The sequence below is a fragment of the Xyrauchen texanus genome, chromosome 38 (genome assembly GCF_025860055.1).
Source record: "Xyrauchen texanus isolate HMW12.3.18 chromosome 38, RBS_HiC_50CHRs, whole genome shotgun sequence".
Taxonomy (NCBI): Eukaryota; Metazoa; Chordata; class Actinopteri; order Cypriniformes; family Catostomidae; genus Xyrauchen; species Xyrauchen texanus.
In genome coordinates this window covers 12,806,380-12,831,242 of record NC_068313.1, presented here as the reverse complement: position 1 = coordinate 12,831,242, position 24,863 = coordinate 12,806,380, and the positions used below count along the sequence as shown (strand labels likewise).

General features: G+C 41.0%; 1 protein-coding gene across 1 annotated transcript in view; it reads left to right on the top strand.

Annotated features, from left to right (window-relative positions):
- LOC127632067 (cell adhesion molecule DSCAML1-like) overlaps positions 1-24,863 on the top strand; it is a 175,145-nt gene that overhangs the window by 17,951 nt on the left and 132,331 nt on the right. Inside the window, exons 2-3 of the mRNA XM_052110544.1 lie at positions 966-1,286; positions 10,783-10,929. Coding sequence (XP_051966504.1) covers positions 966-1,286; positions 10,783-10,929 — 468 coding nt within the window. The remainder of the gene's footprint in view (positions 1-965; positions 1,287-10,782; positions 10,930-24,863) is intronic.

The following is a 24,863-nucleotide window of genomic DNA, read 5'->3' as shown; positions in this document are numbered from 1 at the left end:
CAGTAGACCAATAATTTAATATTTGAACATTCCTGTGAATTTTATTAATATGGTGAACCCTTTTTGGATTAAAAAATTGATGAACCAGAAACTAACTAATAAAATGTTTTATATATCTATAAGTGTATATTCAAGTGTGCATTCATTAATTAATAATGCGTTACCATGGCCCTCACTTTGAAATAATTAGTAATTCCTTAATGTTTAAGTGGTAACACTTGACTCATTACTGATGGGTTACCAAAATTATTTTAAAAAGAACTCCAGCAATATCAAACCTGCCAAAGTTAATAATCTGTAATGAACAGAAGAGATATTCCAAGGAATACACATGTTGGGCACATACATCTATCTGTAAGCAGACTGTGATACTCTACAAGACACTGTAGCCATGATTTAGAGAGCTGTTATGTTCATAAATAAATTCCAGCAAAGAACACACATGAGGCGCATGTTTCTCTGAAGGCACATTTCATGATCATGCTCACAATAAAAACATAATCATTCACATTTTAGTCACATGTTAATTTTATGATAAGTAATGAATTCGTTATTTTAAATTAGCCATTGTTAGTTAATAGTTATTAATGAGGAAAATCTAATTCAGTAATTATTGATTGCCTATTGAACAGTGAATTCCCTCAGTCATCAGTTCGCTATTACTTACCGATTAGTTAATCATGTTTCCATATTAGTTATTAGTAGTTACTAAAGTGTTAATGTTGTACTACTCATTAATACTGCATTAATACATGCATAGTTACCTATTAATGATGGACCATTATTATAAAGTGTTACCCAAAACTTTTACTGAAAACTTCATAAATGAAACCTGAATGAAAGCAATTTATCATCGACCCTTGTGTCTTATACTTGTCATAACATAGGATTTCCCTTACCCGTTGAGGTGTTGATGTTGGTAAGAGAATAAAAGTTTGTGACTGGCCGTCTTGTCTCTCTTCCAGTGCACAGCGAGGATGTGGTCTCGACGCGGCTGTACTTTGTGAATGCTTCCCTGCAGAGAGTGACCTTCTCCAGCTCAGTGGGGGTGTCCCTGCCCTGTCCTGCGGGTGGCGCCCCCCATGCCGTCCTCCGCTGGTACCTTGCCACGGGCGACGACATCTACGACGTGCCACACATCCGCCACGTTCACGCCAATGGCACGCTGCAGCTCTACCCCTTCTCCCCCTCTGCCTTCAACAGCTTCATTCACGATAACGACTACTTCTGCACTGCCGAGAACCAGGCCGGCAAGATCCGCAGCCCTAGCATCCATGTCAAAGCAGGTGAGTCTGTCTGTCTGTCTGTCTGTCCGTCCGTCCATCCATCCATCCATCCACTGTAACTTCATAGAAATGGCAACTATAAGGCTTTTGTTTCAAGCCCTGTTCAGAACGAGCTACAAGCTATTTTGCCCCTATTTGTGCCCTTAAAGGCAACTTGATGAAAGTTCTGCTATTATTTATTCACCCTCATTTTGTATGATAATGAACCAAATGGCTTTCTTTATTCTGCAGAAAAAGAATATATGTGTGGTATATTCAGAGTCTTCTTAAGCCATACAATAGTTTTGTGTGAGAAACTAAAATAAAAATTAAAGTTGTTATTCACTGAAAACCTTCCCCTCCAGTGAGCTATTGTAGGGCTCATGACATGCCTTAATTGTTTTGTTTTTTTTAATCTTCCTTGAGGATCACTTATAATATTAGTAAAGTTATAGCTCAAAAAAACAGTAATATATTTGTAAAACATGATAATTTTTCATCCTCATTCTGACCCTCTGTCAGAATCTCTCTGTTTTGGTGCTGCTTCGCCTTTAAGACTTGACAGTAAACGGCCATTGTTATGATACTTTCAAGTACTTGTTACTTCTTGACATCTGACTGTTTACTGCTACAGGTGGCTGCTGAAGTGATAAGGTAAAGTAGGCATTGATGTGTTGTCGTGGAGGCAGTCAGATACAAATGTCTACCACAGTGTGACATCACAATCGGAGGAAGTAGAGAATGAGTCTTTTTGGCAGCTTTGTTTTAACAAATACTGTTTTTGCAAAGTTTTGAGTTCTGAAACTTACAGTATGTTTTTATATTACAATGGCTATATCAACATATATCAAAAGATCAAGGGAAATTTGATTCAGCACACTGCCTCAGTGATCTTGTAGTCACAGCCGTTCATTTTTTGTTCCACTGAAAACTGAAACACACTGGGGCTTGGAACAACATGAGAGTAAGTAAATAATGACATAATTTTTACTTTTGGTTGAACTATGCATTGAACTCCTAGTTATTCCAGGGTGGTTTGTCAGTATAATAAGTTGATTGTAAATCACTTTGGACAAATAATCAATTATCTACCCATATCATTATGTACACACTTTTATTCAAGACTTCAATGGCATTGCATTCCATCAGAACTGTGTGCTACACCATGTTGTTAAGAGAAAAGAGCACAGTCAACGCAGACACAGTGGCAGAGGGGAGGCACGTGACAGTACAGGTGAAATGTGCATTCTGAATTTAACATCTGCAGTAACAGCAGAAGTAGCACTCGCCATATTGCTAACCTAAATAAGAATGTAAGTGCCAAATGGATGTCCCAGTGGTCGGCCTGTTGACCTGGTGCTTTAAAAAGCAGCGCACAGACGGGCGCATGGCGCTACAGACAGTTGGCTGACTGACCCTCCCACTCTGTGCCAAGGTCTCTGCTCGTGAGCGGGGCTGGCCGCCCAGCAACAGCGAGGGATATCCATACACCTCCTTTCACACACACACACACACACACACACACACACACACACACACACACACACACACACACACACACACACACACACTCATACACACACACATACACACTCACACACACTTATGCCAGCCTGTGCAGTCCCGGTGCCAGTGTCCCTCCTGTCTCCCAGTCGCCATCTGTCCTCTAAGCTAGAGTTTCCATCTTCCATCACACACACACACACACACACACACACACACACACACACAAAAATGTACCATAAATTACCTCATCAAGAACTCTGTAGATATCACACCTTTATAAATGACATAAGCTTTAAAGATGCAGGTCAGTATTTTTTTCCTCATAAAAAAATAAATTAATAAAAATAACATGACCAGCCGAATACAGCTCACTTAATCTGAGTAACTGATTAATTAATTATCTAATTAATAATACAAATTAATCATGATTGACTGAATAGTAAATTTCTACAATGTCATGGATAACTTGCAAATCTAATGTGTTTGAATGATTCTGGATCCACACCCTTAGGTGTCACTGTAAGTACAAGACAACATGCATACAAATGACCGAGTGCCCCTTTAAAGGAATAGTTGGTTCTCATTGTGAAAACATGATATGTTTTAACATTATTTCAGTGGTATGATAAAATCAGGTATTTATCTTCATTGCGGCATTTACTAGATTACAGGGTTTACCGGCACTACGTCTTCATAATAAAGAATTTGTAACATTGGATATTGTAATATCGTAATATTGTAGTCATCTACATATATAAGATTAGTAAGTGATTTCATCACGCTAAAATCATGTTAACACGTATAATGTTTATGTTTGTGGCACAAATTTTGAAACGGTGTGTATTTTAATGTTTATTCACTGGCCCCATTCACTCCTATTAAAATTGCCTCACTGCAGTGTTAAGTACATTTCTCAAAAAGTAATCCAATACAAGTTAATAATTACTTATCTAAAAATAGTAATCTGATTACTTCATTGAGAAGTAATCACATAACTAATAAATTAACTTTTAAGTTACTTTCTAAAACACGTTTTGCACAGCCAATTCAAAATAATGTTGTATTTCCTTTTTGTTAAATGTTACAAACTAGTCATACACTCAATGCTGCACGTTTAATTTCAGGCCTCCTCCTCTAAACAATGAAAGTGAAAGTATTTCATTTTTTTATGGTCCAAAATGCATAATTAGGGTGCATCAAAATAATCCACACAACTCCAGTGGACAACTACAGTTCTTCTGAACCCAAACAAAACAATTCTTATATACTTTCCCTCTCATGAGTGCACGTCACAGAGATGTACTGAAGTGAACATTTGTAGTTAAAAAGTATATAATTATTGTTTTGTTTCTAAAAATAATCAATCGTTTGGGTTCAGAAGAACTTTATTTGTCGACTGGAGTCATGTGGATTATTTTGATGCACCCTAAATATGCATTTTGGACCATAAAAAAATGAAGTACTTTCACTTGCATTGTTCAGAGGAGAAGGCCTGAAATGAAAACACTAAAAATCTTAAATTCTGTTTTGATGAAGAAAGAAACACAGATACATCTTGGATGGCCCGAGGCTGAGTGAATTATCAGCAAATTTTCATTTTTGGGTGAACTGTTCCTTTAACAAAATTGTCTAGACAAACAAAGAATTGCCAGCTCCCAGTATGCATTGCAGAATGAATAAATAATGAGGTTAGTTTTATAAGCTTATTATTTTGCTATTTGCCGACTTTATTTGTGCCACTGTTGTTGTTTTTTTCATTACTACTGATTTATAGTTGGTTGGTGATTTTAAGAGCTCATCTTTTACTGAATGATGATTGTTGAGTATCACCATTACTGAGGTCTTTGTGTTAAGTGTTGACATCAATGTGCCTCCACATCAAGTTAATATACCTGTAGCCTCTGTCCTTCAAGAATAGTTCATCCAGCGGTGCAAAACTTGTAGGGATGACCTGACATTTAAATCAGGTTCATTGAATGCTAACTTTACAATGGCAGGCCTTAATGTTCTGTAAACTACCACATCCTATTAAAGTTCAGCTAAATAAACTGACAAAGTTCAGCTAAATACACTGAAACTACATTAATTCAGTTCAGATTACTTTTTAATTTATGAGAAATTTATCAGATTAAATCCATGCAAACTCAAACTCAAAAAAGGCACTAAATATGAGTTGAATCAACCATTTTTTTACAGTACAGTAACGTACTTGAATGTAATAACTGTAATCTGATTACAAAAATTTAAAATGTAATGTGTATACTACTTTTTAACTTAAAAGTAACTATATTACATTTCGTAATTACTTTGTAATCTGATTACACCCAACACAACACTACCTCACTGTAACTAACATTTTTGCTCTTTTTTATTTTTTAAATAAATGACGGATGAGTAAAAAATCCTTTTGATGATTATTCTGATGAAATAAGGTGAGTACAGTCCATGCTACTTTTTCCACCTTACCCGCATTAACATTAAAGTCTCAGAGGATGGAATGAATTACCTACCAGCCAGCGACAGGACGAGGGTGACTTTCGCTTCAAATAATTACACTAATTAATCAGTTAAGTGCTGAGATGCTGCAAAAATGCTGGTGGACCTAGCAACCCACACAGAGCCCTGAGGAACGCAACACTAGGGCTGCATCAAGAGCCAAAAACTCCTGACACTGAGGGGTTACCATGGGTACAGGACAGGGTGTGGTGTCAAGTGTTTCAGGTGGAATTGGAGAATGATGACCGCAGACAGTTCACTGTATGACCCCCCCACCACCACCACCTCATGCTTCTCTCTCTCTCTCTCTCTCTCTCTCACTCTCTCGCTATCTCTCTCTCCCCATCTCCCTCCTCCTCTTTTCTCACCCACTCTCCTGCATGCTGATCCTGTGCCAACAATAGCACGGGCACCTGTGTGGATAGCTCTACATTTATGAAAATCTCCCTATGAGGGCTTCATATGAGTGTGTGTGTTCCACCTTGCATTCACTGTTAATTTTTCATTTACCATTTTACATGGTCAACTCTTCATGGCAATGATTTGTATACCTATATTCCCATATCCTTAGACACCAGTGTATACAGTACGTTACAGTCGTGCTGCTATCCAAGCCACAATAATCAGACTAAACTAGACGTCATACGTCATAGTCATTCCCCTCCTTTTGCCAATAGCTTTGTTTATGTTCTGAGCAGATGTTTTCTCACTAATGTGACTTATGATATAATACACATATCTCAGAATAGAAATAACTTGTAAAGCAAAGATCACGTATTCAACTAAGCTACAAAATCAGCTTATTCTTCATTTTTGCAACTCTCTGACATCAGGGAGGTCAATACATGATCATTCACTTTTTCGCTACAATGATACCTATTCTGTCTTCAGAAACTTGTCACAGTGAGGTAAAAAGGTAAACCTCCTTAACACTAGAATAATTTATACTAAGAGTAAAATGTGGGAAAGAACGGCAGTCTTTGTGCTGTTCCTGTCTCTGTGTAGCACCAACAGCTCTGCTTATTCTACCAAAGGATCCCGACAATATAAAAAAGTGGCTTAAGTTTATTTTTAACAAGGTCCCTGATCATTTTAGGTTGACCTTAACAGTGTGTACTTCAAATTTGGGGATTATCTTGCAAATCTGAGAGTTTTGTGGCAGTAAAAACCATTTAGCGTCCTACGGCAAACCTGCAGCACATGTCTTAAAGTAGAAAAGCATGGTTTCTCATTTTATATGCAAAGAGAGCATTTACATAGAAGTCTTAAAGGTACAGCAACAGAAAAGGGGCAGAGAGAGGAAAAAGGTTAAAAAACAAATCAATCAATAAATAAATATTAAATTTGTGAAACACACAAAAAACACTGACTAACATTTAAATAATAATAATAAAAAACAAAAACAAATATGACCCCTTTAAATTAAATTTTAGCACATGTAAAGATTTACTTATATTAAAGGAATAGTTCACCCCAAATGAAAATTCTGTCATAATTCTCGACCTCCTACTGTTCTTACATAAACTCACAAGCCGCTGTGAACATGCTTCTTGGACATCACTGAAAAATACTTAAAGTTTGGTCTGTTTCTCATTAAAACCTATCAGATGTCTTCAGAAGACTTGGAATATAACACATGAATTGCATAGACTACATTTGGATCTTTTTTAAGCTTTATTGTGTCACTATCAGCTGTTATTGTTATTAATTGAAATATCTCCTTTTTCGATCTGCATAAGAAAGCAAGTCAAACAGGTTTGGGATGACATGAAGGTGAGAAAATTATGACAGAATTTGATAAAACACTTACATCAAAAGGTTTGCTTTTTAACTTGCTCTTGGTATTGTGTCTCAGAGTAATACAGTCTGTTCTATAAAGTTGCTTGAGTTTATTTAAGGTCAGGTTGAGGGTTTAACACAGACCTTGTGCTGTGAGCGTGACAGGTGCGCTGTTGCACACACTCACACTTCCTTTCTTTCTCAGCCCTATATTTCTCAAGGATCCTGCCTCCTAATAGGTCATGTTCTTTTTTTTCTCCATTACATTAACAAGCATTATTCACTGGCTCATTCTTATTCTATTCATTTCTTGTTTCCCTTTTTATATGTCTTACATCATGAATAAGTAAATGCAGTATTTGGTTTCTCTCGAGTTAATTATTTAAAAGAGAGTGATACAGGACTCAGTCCTCCTGGTGCGCGAGAAAGCAGAGAGAGAAAGAGAGAGAGAGAGAGAGCGTCAGCCCATGTTTCAGTCCGTTTCTAAGCAACAGATGAGTGTAGTATATATAAGCATCAGTAACATTCTAATGAAGATAGAGAATCATTTACCCATAAAAATGCTATCTTCTATTGTTGTCGGCAAATACGTCTGAATTTTATGCATGCATTATTGAAGCCTTTTCTTGAAGATATTTTGTCTTGTTTATGCTGTAAAACAGCATTCCACTGCCAGGTGCAGTACATTGGTTTCCATTCAGGTTGCATTTGAGGTGAAAATGAAACTAGCTAATAGAGCCAGTTTGAGTTAGTTTATCTTTAGAAATTCAATAAGGCCCTGGACTCACAGTCAATCAATGACTGAATAAATCATTATAATTATTATTTGTAGACTATGGAGTCCAGGGTGTAATAGGGAGTTCTATTGATTTGTTCTATTGATTCAAATCTCATCTGCATCATTAAGAAGATGGTTAGTTAACACAGGCCAAATATACACAGCCAGGTTGAACTTACTTGGATGTCTTTCATTTACATATATTCATACACACCGATAACGTTTATATATACACTACTGGTCAAAGTTTTGAAACACTCATTCTTTATTATCATTTTTTTCTTCACATTTTAGAATTATAGTGAAGTCATCAAAATTATGAAATAACATAAATGGAACTATGGGAATTATATTGTGACTAAACAAAATCCGAAATAAATCAAAACTGTTTTATATTTTAGCATCTTCAAAGTAGTCACCCTTTGCCTTGAATTTGCAGACATGAACTCTTGACATTTTCTCAACCAACTTCTTGAGGTGTCACACCGGGATTATTTTTAAAAAGTATTGAAGGAGTTCCCACCTATGATGGGCACTTATTGACTGCTTTTCTATATTATTCAGTCCAAGTCATCCATTTCAATAAAAAAAAAAAAATGTGTTTTATACAATTACAGTGGGTACGGAAAGTATTCAGACCCCCTTAAATTTTTCACTCTTTGTTATATTGCAGCCATTTGCTAAAATCATTTAAGTTCATATTTTTTCCTCATTATTGTACACACAGCACCCCATATTGACAGAAAAACACAGAATTGTTGACATTTTTGCACATTTATTAAAAAAGAAAAACTGAAATATCACATGGTCCTAAGTATTCAGACCCTTTGTTCAGTATTTAGTAGAAGCACCCTTTTAAATATAAAACAGAACATCACAATGTACATAACTAATATTAAAATAAGATTTATTTTTACTGTAATTTTAACAATAATTTACTGTAAAAAGTACATGTAATCTCATATTAATCATAATGTAAATTTTAGCATTAATTATACAGGAAAATCATACTTTTACATAAAAAATAAAATAAAAATAAATATATATATATATATATATATATATATATATATATATATATATATATATATATATTTTTTTTTTGTTTACAACATTTTGTTATTGTATTCTACTAAAAACTACTATATTGTCTTTAAAATATATACAAAAAAATTGTACTCTATATTTTACAGTTAATATTCGTTAATCTATTAACATTTTATTTCTTTAGCATTTTTAGTCTTTTACTGTTAAAATTACATACATTTTTTACATTTATTTATATAAACACACACACCTATCAGCTACAACATTAAAACCACCTGCCTAATATTGTGTAGGTCCCCCTCGTGCCGCCAAAAAAGGGCCAACCCGCATCTCAGAATAGCATGAGTTGATATTCTTCTCACCACAATTGTACAGAGTGGTTATCTGAGTTACTGTAGACTTTGTCATTTCGAACCAGTCTGACCATTCTCTGCTGATCTCCTGGAATTTTCACACACAACAGAGTTTACTCCGAATGGTGCCAATAAATAAAAAACATCCAGTGAGTGGCAGTTCTGTGGATGGAAACACCTTGTTGATGAGAGAGGTCAACAGAGAATGACCAGACTGATTCGAAATGACAAATCTACGGTCACTCAGATAACCGTTCTGTACAAATGTGGTGAGAAGAATATCATCTCAGAATGCATAATATAATGTTTCTTTCATTCGCTTTTGTTTTAAGCACAAACCTTTCCCAAAATTAGTTAGATTTATATTTAAAATAACACAGATAAATATAAAAGATATAAAATATAGAAAAAATGTATATAAAATAACATTCTTTATATATATATATATATATATATATATATATATATATATATATATATATATATGTGTGTGTGTGTGTGTGTGTTTGTGTATCATTTATTTATTTATGTATTTGTCTATTTATTTAGCTTTTTTTTCATGTAAATGTATCTTGTTTTAAAGTTAAAGCAAGACGAAAATACTGATTAAGAAGAAAAAATTTGCAGAAAGGAAGAAATAAAGAGATGCAGTCTATCGCTGGACTCAATGATTCAAGACTTCACTATCAGACAAGGACACAGATTCAGTCCTCTGTGGTGACACTGGCACCTGGCAGAAGCCATTATTAATGACCAAGGAAATTCGCCTGCAAGCCAGGCTTTAATTATAATAGAGGTAGCGAGTGAAAGAGAGATGGGGAGGGGGGTGGCCTCAGAGTGCGACTGCGGGTGATTGCAACATTTCATGAATTCTTATGATCGCTCTCTTTTCCAATGGGGTATAAAAGCAGCAGAGTTGTATTGGCTGCGAACCCAATTGCAAAACCCACAGAGTTCCCTGAATACATCCTTCTACTGTGTGATCAAATTTGCGCCGTCATGTTTGTGAATGAAATGCCCTTGCTCTGAGTCTCGCATTACCTCCCCATAGAAACCAGGCAGAAATTAAAATCCGTAAGTAAATAGATGTTGATGAAAGACAGAAAACAAATTGAGTCCCTGAAATTAAAATGAAATATGGCGCCTGCTTTATCAGCTCGTGCTCCCCTGTCGCCCTTTCCTGTAGGAGGATCTCCTTGGCTGTAAATAACGTTTTCGATCTCCACTGTTTCCAAGCTCTTCTCCTCTAATGATTTTGCGTAAGGGTTGCTACGGTTGTCATGTGCAGAGAGGGTCCCTTCTGTGGGGGAAAATGTTTTTGACAGCTCCAGGGGCTGTGCGGGGTGATCCACTCAACGCTGTTTGTAACCTTGGCCAGGGTGATTTACAAAAAAGCCCACTTCCTGAACTCTCCAAGCACCTATTTACAAAAGTGATTTCCTACTCTTTCTCAAAATGCAATATTAAGTGCTCTAAACGAGTTTACAACAGCAATGATGTACCATGAACAAAATTTACAATCCCAACCTCTGTTTCTCTCCTACCTTATCACAAACAGTGTTCAGGGAACCCTACACGGTTCGCGTGGCGGACCAAAGGTCCATGCGGGGCAACGTGGCCGTCTTCAAGTGCCTCATCCCCTCTGCTGTGCAGGAGTACGTCAGTGTGGTGTCCTGGGAGAAGGACACTGTCTCCATCGTCCCAGGTAAGACATTCTTGGCGAGGTTTGACTTTTGTGTCTGTAATTGTTGAATCGAAATCTGTCATGTTTCCTTTCATACATTTTGGTTGTGCATTGGCCAACTGATCTCAGATCAGCATGTGAGGTCTTGTTGCACCTGTTGTTTTGTGTCAGGGGTTTATTTACTCTATCATATACAGGATGGGGAGGTCATTCAGCTTTGAGAGTGTGAAGAAAGAGCAATGGATGTTATAAAGAGTCAAAATAGTGTGTAAAACAATTGTTTTCGATTTAAGAAGAATGCAGCGAATGGGTATTGAGGGTCATGTTTGCAAACAGTTTAGACCAAAGGGGTAGGTGATACATACTAACAATGGCTCTGTTTCAAAACCTATTAAGCTGCGTCGCTGTCTACTGTCTACATATAAGCAGGTACGAGGTACCTTTTAAGTGGCCTTTTAAACCGAACGCATCCTTGAGCTTTAAAAAAAAAGCTAGATGCTGTGCCACAAATAGAGCAGAGCACATTTAAAAAAAATTAAAGTTCTTTTAAAATAAAACACCTAAAAATATCTAAAAAACTGTGCTGCTCTTGTACAAGACACTGAAGAAACAGCAAGACGATGCTCAACGGTCAAAGATCTAGCTCATACATAGGGAAACAGTTGAACAGCTGTGTGAATTCAGTGTGAACTGCCCTTAAAGCAGGACTCTAAATTAAATAGGACTTCGTAAGTTATTGATTTGTTACGCTCTACATTGGTGGCAACTCTGCAAATGGTTACTAGACTTTCATTCAGTACCGCCGCTCCCTCTAAGCAGACTTTGCAGTCTGCGTAGGGCACCAACTCCCTATGGGGGCACCATCTTAACCTAGGACGGCACCAGAAAGTCCACCTGCTGCCCTTACTCGCACGTCATACATTATTCAAGGGCCCGAAAGCAGTTGCGGAACACAGATCACACAATCTCATAAGATCAAGATATTTTAAATTAACTTGGCATCTTAAAAACACTATGCTCCTGAGTAAGACACTGAAAAAACTGCGAGACGAGGTGCAATGGTCAAAGGTGTCTGTCCAGTGGATGTTCACAACTGACACAACAACATGTTCTGTGTGAGTGGCCCCTTAGTAGTCAAAACAAGATGTCTTATAAGTTTGTATAATTTTGCTTCCTACTGTTTGTAACAGCCTTCAGTTCTGGTGCATGCCTGTTGTTCCTTAAAGAAATAGTTCACCCAAAAATGAAACTTTTTCTTCAAATGTGTTCTGGTGATGAAAGAAAGTCATGCACACCTGGAATATCATGAGGGTGTGTAAATAATGAGAGCATTTTCATTTTTGGGTGAACTATCCCTTTAAAATACTGTCAAGCTAGCAATCTTACTATATTTTGGAACAGAGCCATTATATTTTTCCCTCAAATACTCTTCAAAATAATAGGTAAGAACCACAAAACAAGGAATTGCATTAGTGTTTGTGCTTCTTGTGTTTTTCCTGTGATATTCATTGAATACTCATCTGAGGTGTTTGAATGAAGAGTTAATTAAAATGACGATGAAGACACTTTCCTTGTCTTTAGCCTGGCTGGGGGATCCTTACATCTTCGTTATGGTCTTGGAATGCTTGGTTAATAAATCTTTATTCATTTTGGGCTTACTCAATGTCTCCCATTTTGTCTTAATGGAGCAGACACAGTAAAAAAATGGTACTATTCAACAAAATGGAGCCAAATCAAGACGCATAAGCCCTGTACTGTCAGCATGGATTACCTTAACATTAACTAACAGACAGGGTTGGGAGGGTTACTTATGAAATGTATTCCACTACAGATTACAGAATACAGGCTGTAAAATGTCATTTGTAACGTATTCCGTTAGATTACTCAAGGTCAGTAATGTATTCTAAATACTTTGGATTACTTCTTCAGCACTGGTAGATTTTTTCACTTGTTTTGACTCTCTGATAAACCAAAATATCTTATTCAGTGTTGTTTTTGTAATATCAATGTTTTAGATATTTTTACAGGAAAACAATACAAACATTATTATCAAGAATATGATTTTTTCCCTAATATCAAAGGTCTTACTAGAAAAAAAGAAATAATGATCCAACAGGAATTTTCTTGATAAAAAATATGATCGTGTGTAGTAACGTGCATGTAAAATGGCTAGAAATAGCATTTTAGCTTAGCGTAACGCTGACTATTTACACAAGGTTTATTTCTATTTCTTCTGCTCCAAACTTACTTCAAACTTACTTCTCTGTCTGCTCATTATGAATGTTACACATCATAAGAAAGTGTTTCACCGCTGATCAAATGCACTTTGGATCACATCATTTATATGTATAAATGTTTTCCATCTGAAAGGACTAAATATTAAATGAAACAAATGACAATAAAATGCAAAGTAATCTCTTCAGTAATCAAATTACTTTCTGAATGTAACTGTATTCTAATTACCAATTATTTAAATTGTAACTGTAGTAGAATACAGTTACTTATGTTTTATATTTTAAATATGTAATCCCGTTACATGTATTCCGTTACTCCCCAACCCCAATCTGCTAACAGGGTATGTGTGCAGTGTGTGAATTATACGATTACTTTTTTTGTCAAAGGGATATCTATTTTCAGCTCATTTTCAGAGCACAATTTGTTGATGGTTGTCTCATGTGATACAAATTGTAATTTAGCAACCCAGTTAGCACAGTTAGCTAACATCTAGCCTACCAGCTAAAAGACACAAAGATATTTGTACTATATGTGTAAGTTACACAAATATGATTATGAAGTGATACATAATGACAGGATTTGTCACATTTGTCAGTGTACCGGCTGGTACTGATCACAAATGAAAGCCCTTTAGCAGCACAATGTCTCTGCCACCTCAGGTGAACGTAGCTTCTGGTTGCTAGCATCTGTTTGGCAACAAGTAAAAAATATATGACCTGAGATTTTAACTGTCACAATTTTTATTTACTTAAACTTTGTTTTGTTTTGACATGGGTTCAGGCCTTAAAACGTATCGGTTACCTAACGTAACCTCGGTTCTCTCTAGATGAGGGAACGAGTATTGCGTAAGCTAGCTTACGCTACGGGAAAGATTCATCTTTTCTGAGATATTGAAGCCAAAAAATTATCCTTAATTTTTGTATCCATTGTCAACGCAGTGCGGCAGCTGCAGACCTTGAGCGGGCTAGCTAGCGAGCTCATAGGTTGCTCTGCGGCAACTGCTGCAGCCTATAGACGAGCTTGGGCGAACTCGCATCCAATGAGAGGCGTCCGGCGCTCACTGCATCAAAGCCCGCCAAAAAGGGCGTGACTAGAGTGCATATAAGCGTAGTTCGTAGGCTGGAACCCTGGTTTTCATTGACTGAAGCGAAAAGTCGCTCGTGGCGCGAAGCACGGCCGGCTACGCAATACTCGTTCCCTCATCTAGAGAGAACCGAGGTTACGTTAGGTAACCGATACGTTCTCTTACGAGAGGTTCTCTCGTATTGCGTAAGCTAGCTTACGCTACGGGAACCCATTGTCAACGCCGTGCGCGCCAAGCATCCACTGTATAAGCCCCAGGGAATTAAGGGGGACCCGGGGAGCCCTTATGAGTGGGGAAATAATATTTGGCCGGCAAGAATGCGGGTCATTGATTGTGTAATACATAAGCACATAGTAGGACGGGAACGACAGAGCGGCGGTGCCGGTCTGTGTGGAATGTGTCCCATCAGTGCAGCTCACCAGGGGAGCTGTAGCGTGATTAAACCGCTAGTAGTTTTGCCTGCAGAGCGGGCACTTCCATATTGTAAAATCTGACAAAGGTGGAGGGGAAGTCCATCCCGCTGCCACACATATGTCGTGAATGGAAATTCCGCTGGACCATGCCCACGAGGATGCCATGCCTCTAGTGGAGTGAGCCCTAATGCCCAACGGGCATGGCAGGTCTTTTGACGCGTATGCAGCAGCAATAGCGTCCACTATCCATCTAGATAGTGTCTGTTTCGAGGCGGCGAGACCTTTGGTGCGCCCTCGAACGAAACGAAAAGCTGCTCGGAGCGTCTGAAAGCAGCGGAGCGTGCAGTATACAATCTCAGTGCTCTGACCGGGCAAAGGAGATTGGCGTCGCGTTCGCTATCCGGTGCTGGCAGCGCCGATAGGGAAATGACCTGTGCTCTGAAAGGAGTACCGATCACCTTGGGAACATAGCCGTGTCTAGGCTTTAAAATTACCTTGGAGTCACTTGGTCCAAACTCAAGACACGCAGCGCTGACAGACAGCGCGTGAAGGTCTCCCACACGTTTGACTGATGACAGGGCAGTCAGAAAAACGGTTTTGAGTGAAAGGTATTTCAAATCCACGGATTGAAGTGGTTCGAAAGGGGGCTTTCATAGTTTCGAGAACTATAGAAAGATCCCAGATAGGAACCGATGGGGGCGCGGGGGTTCATCCTTCTAGCTCCCCTGAGGAAGCCGGATGACCAGCTCGTTTTACCCCATGACTGGCCGTGCAGGGGTTCAGCGAACGCCGCAACGGCCGCCACATACACTTTGAGCGTGGATGGGGATCTGCCCTCATCCAGCAGCTCTTGTAGAAATACGAGCAGCGACGACACCCCACATGTCCGTGGGTCCAGGTCTCTGTCGGTGCACCATTTTGAGAACACAGACCATTTTGACGCATAGAGTCTTCTCGTGGAAGGGGCTCTAGCGTGTATGATGGTGTTTATTACTCCTTCTGGCAGAGCGACGGGTAGTCGTTGATCACCCACGCATGCAGCGCCCAGCGCTCTGGGTGGGGATGCCAGATTGTGCCGCGAGCTTGAGAGAGGAGATCTGCTCTCACTGGGATGGGCCACGGCGCTGTCAGTGACAGCTGCGTAAGCTCCGGGAACCATGTCTGATTCTCCCAACGCGGGGCTATGAGGAGCACCGAGTGACGCGTTTCCCTGATCCTCTGCATTACCTGTGGCAATAGCGAGACGGGAGGGAAGGCGTAAAGCGGGCGTCTGGGCCAGTCCTGGGCCAGCGCGTCCTCGCTTTCGAGAAAAATACTGGGCAGTGAGAGTTCTCTTTGGACGCAAAGAGGTCTATCTCTGCTCTGCCGAATAGGTGCCATAACGTCTGGACTGTTTGAGCGTGCAGGGACCATTCCCCTGGGGAATATTGTCTCTGGACAGTCTGTCCGGGCCGTCGTTCAGGTGGCCTGGCACGTGCGTCGCCCTCAGCGAGCGCAGGTGGCACTGGGACCAACTCAGTATGCGTTTTGTCAGATGGAAGAGGTTCCTGGATCTGACACCGCCCTGACGGTTTAGGTAGGATACCACAGATCTGTTGTCCGAACGGACCAGGACGTGGTGACCCTGAATGACCGGGAGAAAGCGCACGAGCGCGTACTCGACCGCTATCATTTCCAGACAATTTATGTGAAGGAGCTTTTCCTGAACTGACCATAGGCCGAAAACCGGAGAGCCCTCGCAGACCGCGCCCCAACCCGTGTTGGACGCGTCTGTCGAGATGACTTTTCGGTGAGATACAGCTCCCATTGTCACTCCCCGCTGATACCATTCGGCCACTGTCCAGGGCTGCAGAGCTGATATGCAGGTCTGAGTCACCTTGATGGGCTGGCGGCCTGTGGCCCAAGCCCGGCGAGACGCGCGGGTGTTTAGCCAATGCTGAAGCGGGTGCATGTGCAGTAAACCCAGCTGAAGTACTGCTGCGGCTGAGGCCATGTAACCTAGCACTCTCTGGAATTTCTTCAGAGGCGTGAGGCTGTTCATCTGAAAAGATGCGGCTAGTCGCTGAACACGGCGTCGCGCGCTGTGTAGATAAGCGAGCCGTCATTGCCACGGAGTCTAGTTCTATTCCCAGGAAGGAAATGGTCTGACTGGGCTGTAGTGAGCTCTTGGTCCAATTGACTGCAAGACCCAAACTGTTCAGATGGCTGAGGAGAACTGCTCTGTGAGACAGAAGCTCCATATGTGACTGAGCCATAATCAGCCAGTCGTCCAAATAGTTCAGAATTCGCAAACCCTGACTCCGCAGGGGTGCGAGCGCCGCATCCATGCACTTCGTGAAAGTACGGGGTGCTAAGGACAGGCCGAACGGAAGGACGGTGTATTGATAAACCTGGCCGTCGAAGGCGAATCTCAAGAATGGCCTGTGACGGGATTTATCTGAATCTGAAAGTATGCATCTTTCAGATCGAGAGAAATAAACCAGTCCCCTGGCGCACATGCGCGAGGAGTTTCCTGATTGTAAGCATTTTGAACGGTCTTTTGCAAGCACCTTGTTCAAAACCCTGAGATCTAATATGGGTCTGAGGCCGCCGTCTTTCTTGGGAACAAGAAAATAACGGCTGTAAAGCCCCGACTCGCTCAGAGAGGGTGGCACTTTTTCTATGGCCCTTTTGCACAGAAGGCTTGCTATTTCTGAACGAAGCATGCACGCTGCTTCCGTGTTCACAGTGGTTTCGAGCCGCGCTCTGAAGCGAGGGGGCGGCGATCGAACTGTAGCAAATAGCCCTGTTGTATTGTGCTTAACACCCACTTGGATATCCCTGGAATAGCTTCCCACGCTTTGAAGCGTAACGCTAGAGGGTGAATGGCCAATTCGCTCTGATTGCCGCACACAGAGGCTGAACAAAATGTGTGAGCTGCGTTTAGTGTGTTCATGCATGATTGCTCGCGGACAGCATGAACAGGCTGTTTTGTGAGTGACTTCCCGATTGGAATGAATGGGGAAAGAGTCACATCTGTTACGTGATGCGCAAGCATAGTCATGGGCACGGGACTTACACACAGAGGAATGGTTGCTGGCCGTGTAACAGAGCGGGCAGAGAATGGGCGCGCGCACGCATTTGTGGGCGCATTTATTGATTCTAGCGCTCGAGCGGTTCAGTAACCGCTTTATGTGAGCGTGCTCTGGTGGGGACACGAGACATGCAGTGCTTGTGTGCAGAAGTGAACACTGGATTGTGGGCACATTTTCTACACATAGGGCTGGTCGTGTGACAGAGCGGGCAGAGAATGGGCGCCGCGACGCATTTGTGGGCGCCTTCATTGACTCTGACGCTCGAGCGGTTCAGTAACCGCTTTATGAGAGCGTGCTCTGATAGGGGCACGGGATGTGTTATGCTTGTGTGTAGGGGCGAACACTGGGTTGTGGGCACTTTTTCTACACATAAGACATGTTTGCTCTTTACAAGATTTATTTGGGTCGCCGTGAAAACGGCGTTTGAGTGCAGAGCAAGCGGGCAGTGTCACCGGCTTGTTGGCTGCTAAATTCACCACTGTAGTAGCCTGAGAGAAGGGGACTGACAGGGGTAAAGCTTTGACAGTGGTCCGGCCGCGGCGGGACTGAGCCGTCGTTTGTTCAACACAGTTAGGAAGACTTCGGCTGCTCGGGTTTCAGCGTTACCTTAGATCGAGGCCCGCGGGGAGGCGGTCTGCGGCGGCTGTCTGAGCGCTGATCGAGGGCGGCCGCCCTGTCGACGCTGAGAAGTCTGAGATTGTTGAACTGGGCGCTGTGAAGAGGCTCGTGCAGGAGGCTGATCACGTGAGCGGCCTGCAGAGGAGCTAGCGCGACGCGGCAGGAAGAGGTTCATGGCTTGGGTGGCTTTCTGGACTTCTGAGAAGCGGTCAACAATGCCACTCACCGCGGAGCCGAAGAGACCGGTTGGAGAGAGCGGTGCGTTGAGGAACGTGGAGCGCTCTGCTTCTCCCATGTCGGCTAGTGTTAGCCATAAGTGTCTCTCGGTCACAGTCAGCGAGGCCATGCACTTCCCTAGAGCTTGGGCTGCAGCTTTGGTAGCGCGAAGGGCGAGGTCTGTCGCGCTCGTAGATCAGTAACAGCCTCTGGGTGCCTGCCTTTCTCATCCCACTCCCGAAGAAGGTCTGCTTGTAGGATCTGTAAAACGGCCATTGAGTGCAGAGCAGATGCGGCTTGGCCGGCGGCGGAATAGGCGCGGCCAACATAGGCGGAAGTCGCTCTGCAGGCCTTAGACGGGAGCACAGGCTTGGAACGCCATCTCGCGGAGGGCGGACAAAGGTGTGCTGCTACCGAGTCCTCGACCGGGGGGATGGAGGAGTAGCCTCTCTCAGTGGCGCCGTCCACCGACGCGAGAGAGGTGGAGACGTGTGAACGGGTCCTGGCTGAAAACGGAGCGTTCCACGACTTTGCAAGCTCCGTATGTAATTCCGGCAGGAAGAGAGCGGCCCGGGCCGCGGGTGTAGAGCGGCGATGGCTTTGAAGAAAGCAGCCGTCGAGTCTGTTGGGTGCCTGCTCAGGGGGCGGTGACCACTCGAGCCCGAGGCGGTCGACGGCCTGTGTGAGGAGGCGTGTTAACTCCCCTTCGACTCCGGCGCGGGTCCTGCTGGATTCCTGGGCTGAGGAGGAGGCTTGGGAGCCTGTCCACTCCTCGCTGTCCGAAGCCATGATGGAACAGCAGCCCTTATCCTCCGCTTCGTCATCCGAGATGGCAGCAGTGCGGCCGCTCGGCGGCAACTGCGCGTCCCGGGGGCGGGGAGGGTGAAAGCGATGCTCGAGGGAGAGGCTCCGGCGAGGCAGTCGCTTCAACCACAGTTTCCGGCAGCCTTTGTGAGCGGCGCTTCTTCCTGCGCGGCTGAGGGTAAGGCGGCGCGGCGGTTTCTGCTTTGACCGCTTCGAGTCGAGCCCGCAGGGTCGACATCGGTAGCTCCTCGCAGAAATCGCATCCGCCCTCAGTGAGGGCGAGCTCTGCGTGCCCCAGTCCCAGGCAGAGAGCGCAGATGATGTGGCGGTCTCCTGTGCTGAGAAGGGCGCGACATGAGGCGCAAGTGGAGCGAGGCATCTTGAAAAAGACGCTCGTACTCTTTTGTGAATAGTTCGTGAGAACTAGCTTGCTTAATAAAAGGATACGTCGTCGGATGGCGTAGCTCGCAGGATGGCTGAAGGTGGCTGAGACGGCCGGCTTCTTCTAGCGCTGTCCACGCTTGCTAGATGCCCCTCAAACGGCGACGCGGCTTCCAGGTCAGCGATGCGGAGAGCTTCGCTGAAGAGATGAAAATCAGGGTTCCAGCCTACGAACTACGCTTATATGCACTCTAGTCACGCCCTTTTTGGCGGGCTTTGATGCAGTGAGCGCGCGGACGCCTCTCATTGGATGCGAGTTCGCCCAAGCTCGTCTATAGGCTGCAGCAGTTGCCGCAGAGCAACCTATGAGCTCGCTAGCTAGCCCGCTCAAGGTCTGCAGCTGCCGCACTGCGTTGACAATGGATACAAAAATTAAGGATAATTTTTTGGCTTCAATATCTCAGAAAAGATGAATCTTTCCCGTAGCGTAAGCTAGCTTACGCAATACGAGAGAACCTCTCGTAAGAGAAGGATAGTTCACCCAAAAAGGACAAGAGCTGTTTTTTTTGATTTCAGATTCCCTCCAAAGATTGCCAATTGATTCTGGCAAGAGTCCATTGTGTGTGTGTGTTTAAACAAGGTAGCAGTTTCCTTGAGTAGCGGACTTCCTACTTCAAATAGAGGCATTTATATGTGTGTGTGTGTGTGTGTGTGTGTGTGTGTGTGTATGTGTGTGTGTGTGTGTGTGTGTGTGTGATCCCTGGCCCTGCAGTTGATTGGAAAATCAATAGGTGCTGCTTACACCGGCCAAGTCAGATGGAGTCAGTCACTTGAGTCCCTCTTTCTTGTTCTCACTTCATCTTTCTCAATGGAGGTGTGTGTCTGCCTGCCCTTCACACAGGAGCACTCATTGATCCGCTTTAGCCGCTGTGTCAATGTGTGTCAGTATAAGGTGCAAGAGGTTTCCAGCATCTATTGATTGATTATATGGTTGGATTCACCTCTGTCACAGATGATGACATGTAAGTGGTCATCCACCTGATATGGAGGATCATGGATAATATCCATTGGGATGTGCACCCTGGGAGACAGTGTTTGTGTGTGTGTGTGTGTGTGTGTGTGTGTGTGTGTGTGTGTGTGTGTGTGTGTGTGTGTGTGTGTGTGTGTGTGTGTGTGACTGATCCATTATTACAGTGCAGCATTATTGTGTGTTTTTTTTTCTCATTTTTTATTGTGTGGCATTGTTGTGGCTCTCGCAAACCGATTGTCTTTGCTTAAAGATTACAGCGTATCGATCGAGCTTAAAAAAAAAAAAGAGAGAGAATTAATTATCTGCTTCTTTGGGACAAAAGCTAACATTTGGCCTACTGGTTTGTCTTGATGTAGGCCTATGTAAACATTTTGTTGTAGACTTTAGCTGTGTTGCACGAGCATTAAACTGAAGCCCAATCCGACCCTTATACGTGAACCTGAGACCCAATCAGAACTGTTTATTATTGTCAAATTTTAAGACCGAACCTGAAATCGTCTTTTCTTTCACTTTCTTAATCAGTAGACACAGGCACATGGGTTCTCACAAGCATGTTTTTTAGTGATTTAACTGTCACCCCATAAGTGAAGGAGTGAGTGTAAATTACTTTATAATGTTACATTAAAAAGAGCTGCTTTAAAATGAACCCATAAAATAATTAATAATATTGTTTTTTCATTATTTAGAATTGGGAATGTGACAAAAAGTCTGCAAGAAACTTCTTCGTTATTATGACATGTCATGCATTCATTAATTTTGTATTCAAATGTATTTATTCAAATGTATTTATAATAGAGCTGTCAATCGATTATCATTTTTAATCAAAATAATTACATGATTTGCCAATTAGTTAATTGAATTATATAGCTACACTTTAATATATATATATCAAAATATATCTCATGCTGCTTTCAAGTGCACATTGGAAGCTTCTACAGCTGAGTCAGGCAGTCGTTATTACAATATGTCATGCATTCATTAATTTCATATTAAAATGTATTTATTAAAATGTATACATTAAATTTCATTAAATTATTGTGGCAGATGAGTAAAGCATTGATAAGACAATACAAAAAGTGGCTTTTTACTATATATTTAAATATTATTGAACATAAGCACAGAGGTGTATAGTAACGAAGTACAAATATTTCGTTTCTGTACTTTTTTTAAGTTATGTGTGACCAGTCTCCCGCATTTCCAGGAGACCTGTTCATAGAAGTCAATCACATGCGTTCACATTTTACATTTAAACAAGATATGATGTGTATGAATAATTACCAACACTCATGAAAATGTCCAACAATATTTATTTCAAAATTTTATGAAGATGGATGAATGGTCTTTGCCGAAGCAAAACTGGTTTTCTGGTTGTTGCTAAAGTGTTATAGGTGGTTGTCAGGTTGTTGCTATGCTGTTGTTAAGTTGTTTTAACTCTGTTTTTAGCACATTGCTATGCAGTTGCCAGGGTGTTCTTGGTGGTTACTTTTTGGCACAAATTAAAAGAGCCCACCCCCAGAAGTCTCTGTTCTGGTCACTAATATGACTCAACTCTCCTTGTGTTCCAATTTTTATGGACACATTAACAAGTTTCTCACCCAGATTCGATCCTAGATGTGTATGGCTTTAATTTGTTCTGCAGAACACAAACAAAAAAAGATTTTCAGAAGAATATTGCTGTTATGTAGGTCAGTTCAATGTAAGTGAATAGTGGCCAGACATTTAAAGCTCCAAAAAGCACATAATTGCAGCATAAGAGTAATCCATATGACTCAGTGGTTTCATCAATGTCTTCTGATCCAATTGGTTTTGGGTCCAAAAATAGACAAAAATATAACTCCTTTTTGGCTATAAACCTTGACATTAGCAACGTAGGGCTCTGCGCATGCATCAAGCACTAGAAAGTGAAATCAAGCTTGAAATCATGATCATGCCAAGAGATTGCAATGGCAACATATACAGTGAAAACGAGTTACAGTTTGGCTTGTTTTCACCCAAAACCAACTGAATCGCTTCAGAAGACATGGATTTAACCACTGTAGTAGTATGAATAACTTTATGCTCCCTTAATGTGCTTTTTGTAGCTTGAAATGTCTGGCCACAATTCGCTTGCATTGAATTTACTTATAGAGCTGAAATATTCTTCTGAAACCTTTGGTTGTGTTCTGCAGATGAAAGAAAGTCATACACATCTTCAAACACATGGCTTGAGGGTGAGTAAATGTTGAGCACCACCAATCAAATAAGTTGCCATGGGTTTAATGGACTGTTCCATAATTTATGCAATTTAAATATACTTTTGATATTTAAGTGCATTTAATATCAGTTACTTAAATACTTTTACTTAAGTAGTTTTCTCATGAGCTACTTTAACTTTTACTTGAGTCAATTTCCAAGTTTATTTACTTTTACTTAAGTATGAAAAATGGATACTTTATACAACACTGCATAAGAGTAACACTGGCCTACAGTCCACAGCAATCCATTTTTCAATTGAATTTGTCAATCTGAGATAGATTTATTTTAAGGGCTTTTCTAAGGATGCGTCAATGTACAGGGTTAGGGTTATCTTGTGCTGTCACTATTGTAAAAGTCCTTCTGATAGGGAAGCCTACAGGTTTAGCATAGATTAGCATTATGCAGCCGTTCCACAGACATTCTATGACAGTATACTGGTGAGGAGACATGAGGACATTCTTTTTGAATGGATGTCTATGGAGGAGATGCTTCTCAACGCTGAATAAATCACTTTTGTGAGGAAACGGCTCATAATTTAATAGATGAACCACCTGTACACTAATTTGTAATCTGTTTTACACTAGACAATCCTTTTGGAGAAAGGGTTTTTTATATATATACTGTAGATATATGCAATTATAGTATAATATTATTAAAACAAAGCATATTCATATACCATGGTTTTTATATGGTACTCAAAAAAACTTCAAATCACACACATATGTTGTACAATGCCAAAAAACTCATAGTTATACCATAGTAGGTTTCTGTAAGTGTTGTGTGTGAGGAAGTGTTCAGAATTGCCTGTGTGTGAAGCAGTAAGCTGATTTCTGCTGTGTGACTCATGTTTTAGATGGCAAGACGTGTAAGAGGATCAGGACGAGCGGTGAGGAGTTAGAGCTGGATTTACAGGTTCAATTACACTGCCTGTCATTAGTCTACCCTTGTTTTAGTTTTTTAAAAGCATTTAGATTCATTTTATGAAGCCAAGACACACGTAGACCTCACCATCTCAATGAGGACATTCCCACTGACTTCTATTGTTATTAAATTAAGCCAATTATTATGACAAATCTCTAACCTTAAAGTTGCGTAACGTGTTTTTATGTTAAAAAAAACATTCTATTGTGAAGAGACAGATTTTAAATAAACAGTTCACCCGAAAATCCTGCAGAACACAAATGAAGATTTTTTAAATAATATCTCAGCTCTGTAGGTCCATATAATGCAAGTGAATGTTGACCAGAACTTAGAAGCTCTAAAAAGCATATAAAGACAGCTTACAAGTAATCTTTCAAACTTCAGTGGTTTAGGTTTAAAAATATTCATTACTTTTCTATTTATTACACACTTCACTTTTAACCTTACAGTACAAGTTTGTCCATTTTAGATTTGACAGAGACATTATTAGTGTGTGTATGAATATTTTTTTCCCTTTAAGGACCTCACAAAAAAAAATGTTTTTTTTTCTCACAAATGCAGTATCTAACATTTACAGAAAATAAATTTTCCAAGTACTTTGTCTGCATAGCTACGTTAGAAACAAAAGCTTTAACAAAATAATCTAATAGTGAATCTGGGGTCTCCCACCACCTCCAGTCTGTCATTAAGCCATTTGGCTCCAAATCCATTTTTTTCCATCCCCACATTGATGACGCTGAGATGAGGCTTATAACAGCCAGGCAATTCCCCATGTGAATTTAATGAAATGCAAAAAAGATGGAGGGATGCTAAATTATTGATCTGAAATGGAAAAGAAATAAAGAAATAAGCACGTCAGCATGTACGATGTGAAATCATTATGCTGATAGACTATTTATATGAAGGGCAAGGAAAAACTGCATCTTGTTTGCAGTAAATCTCAA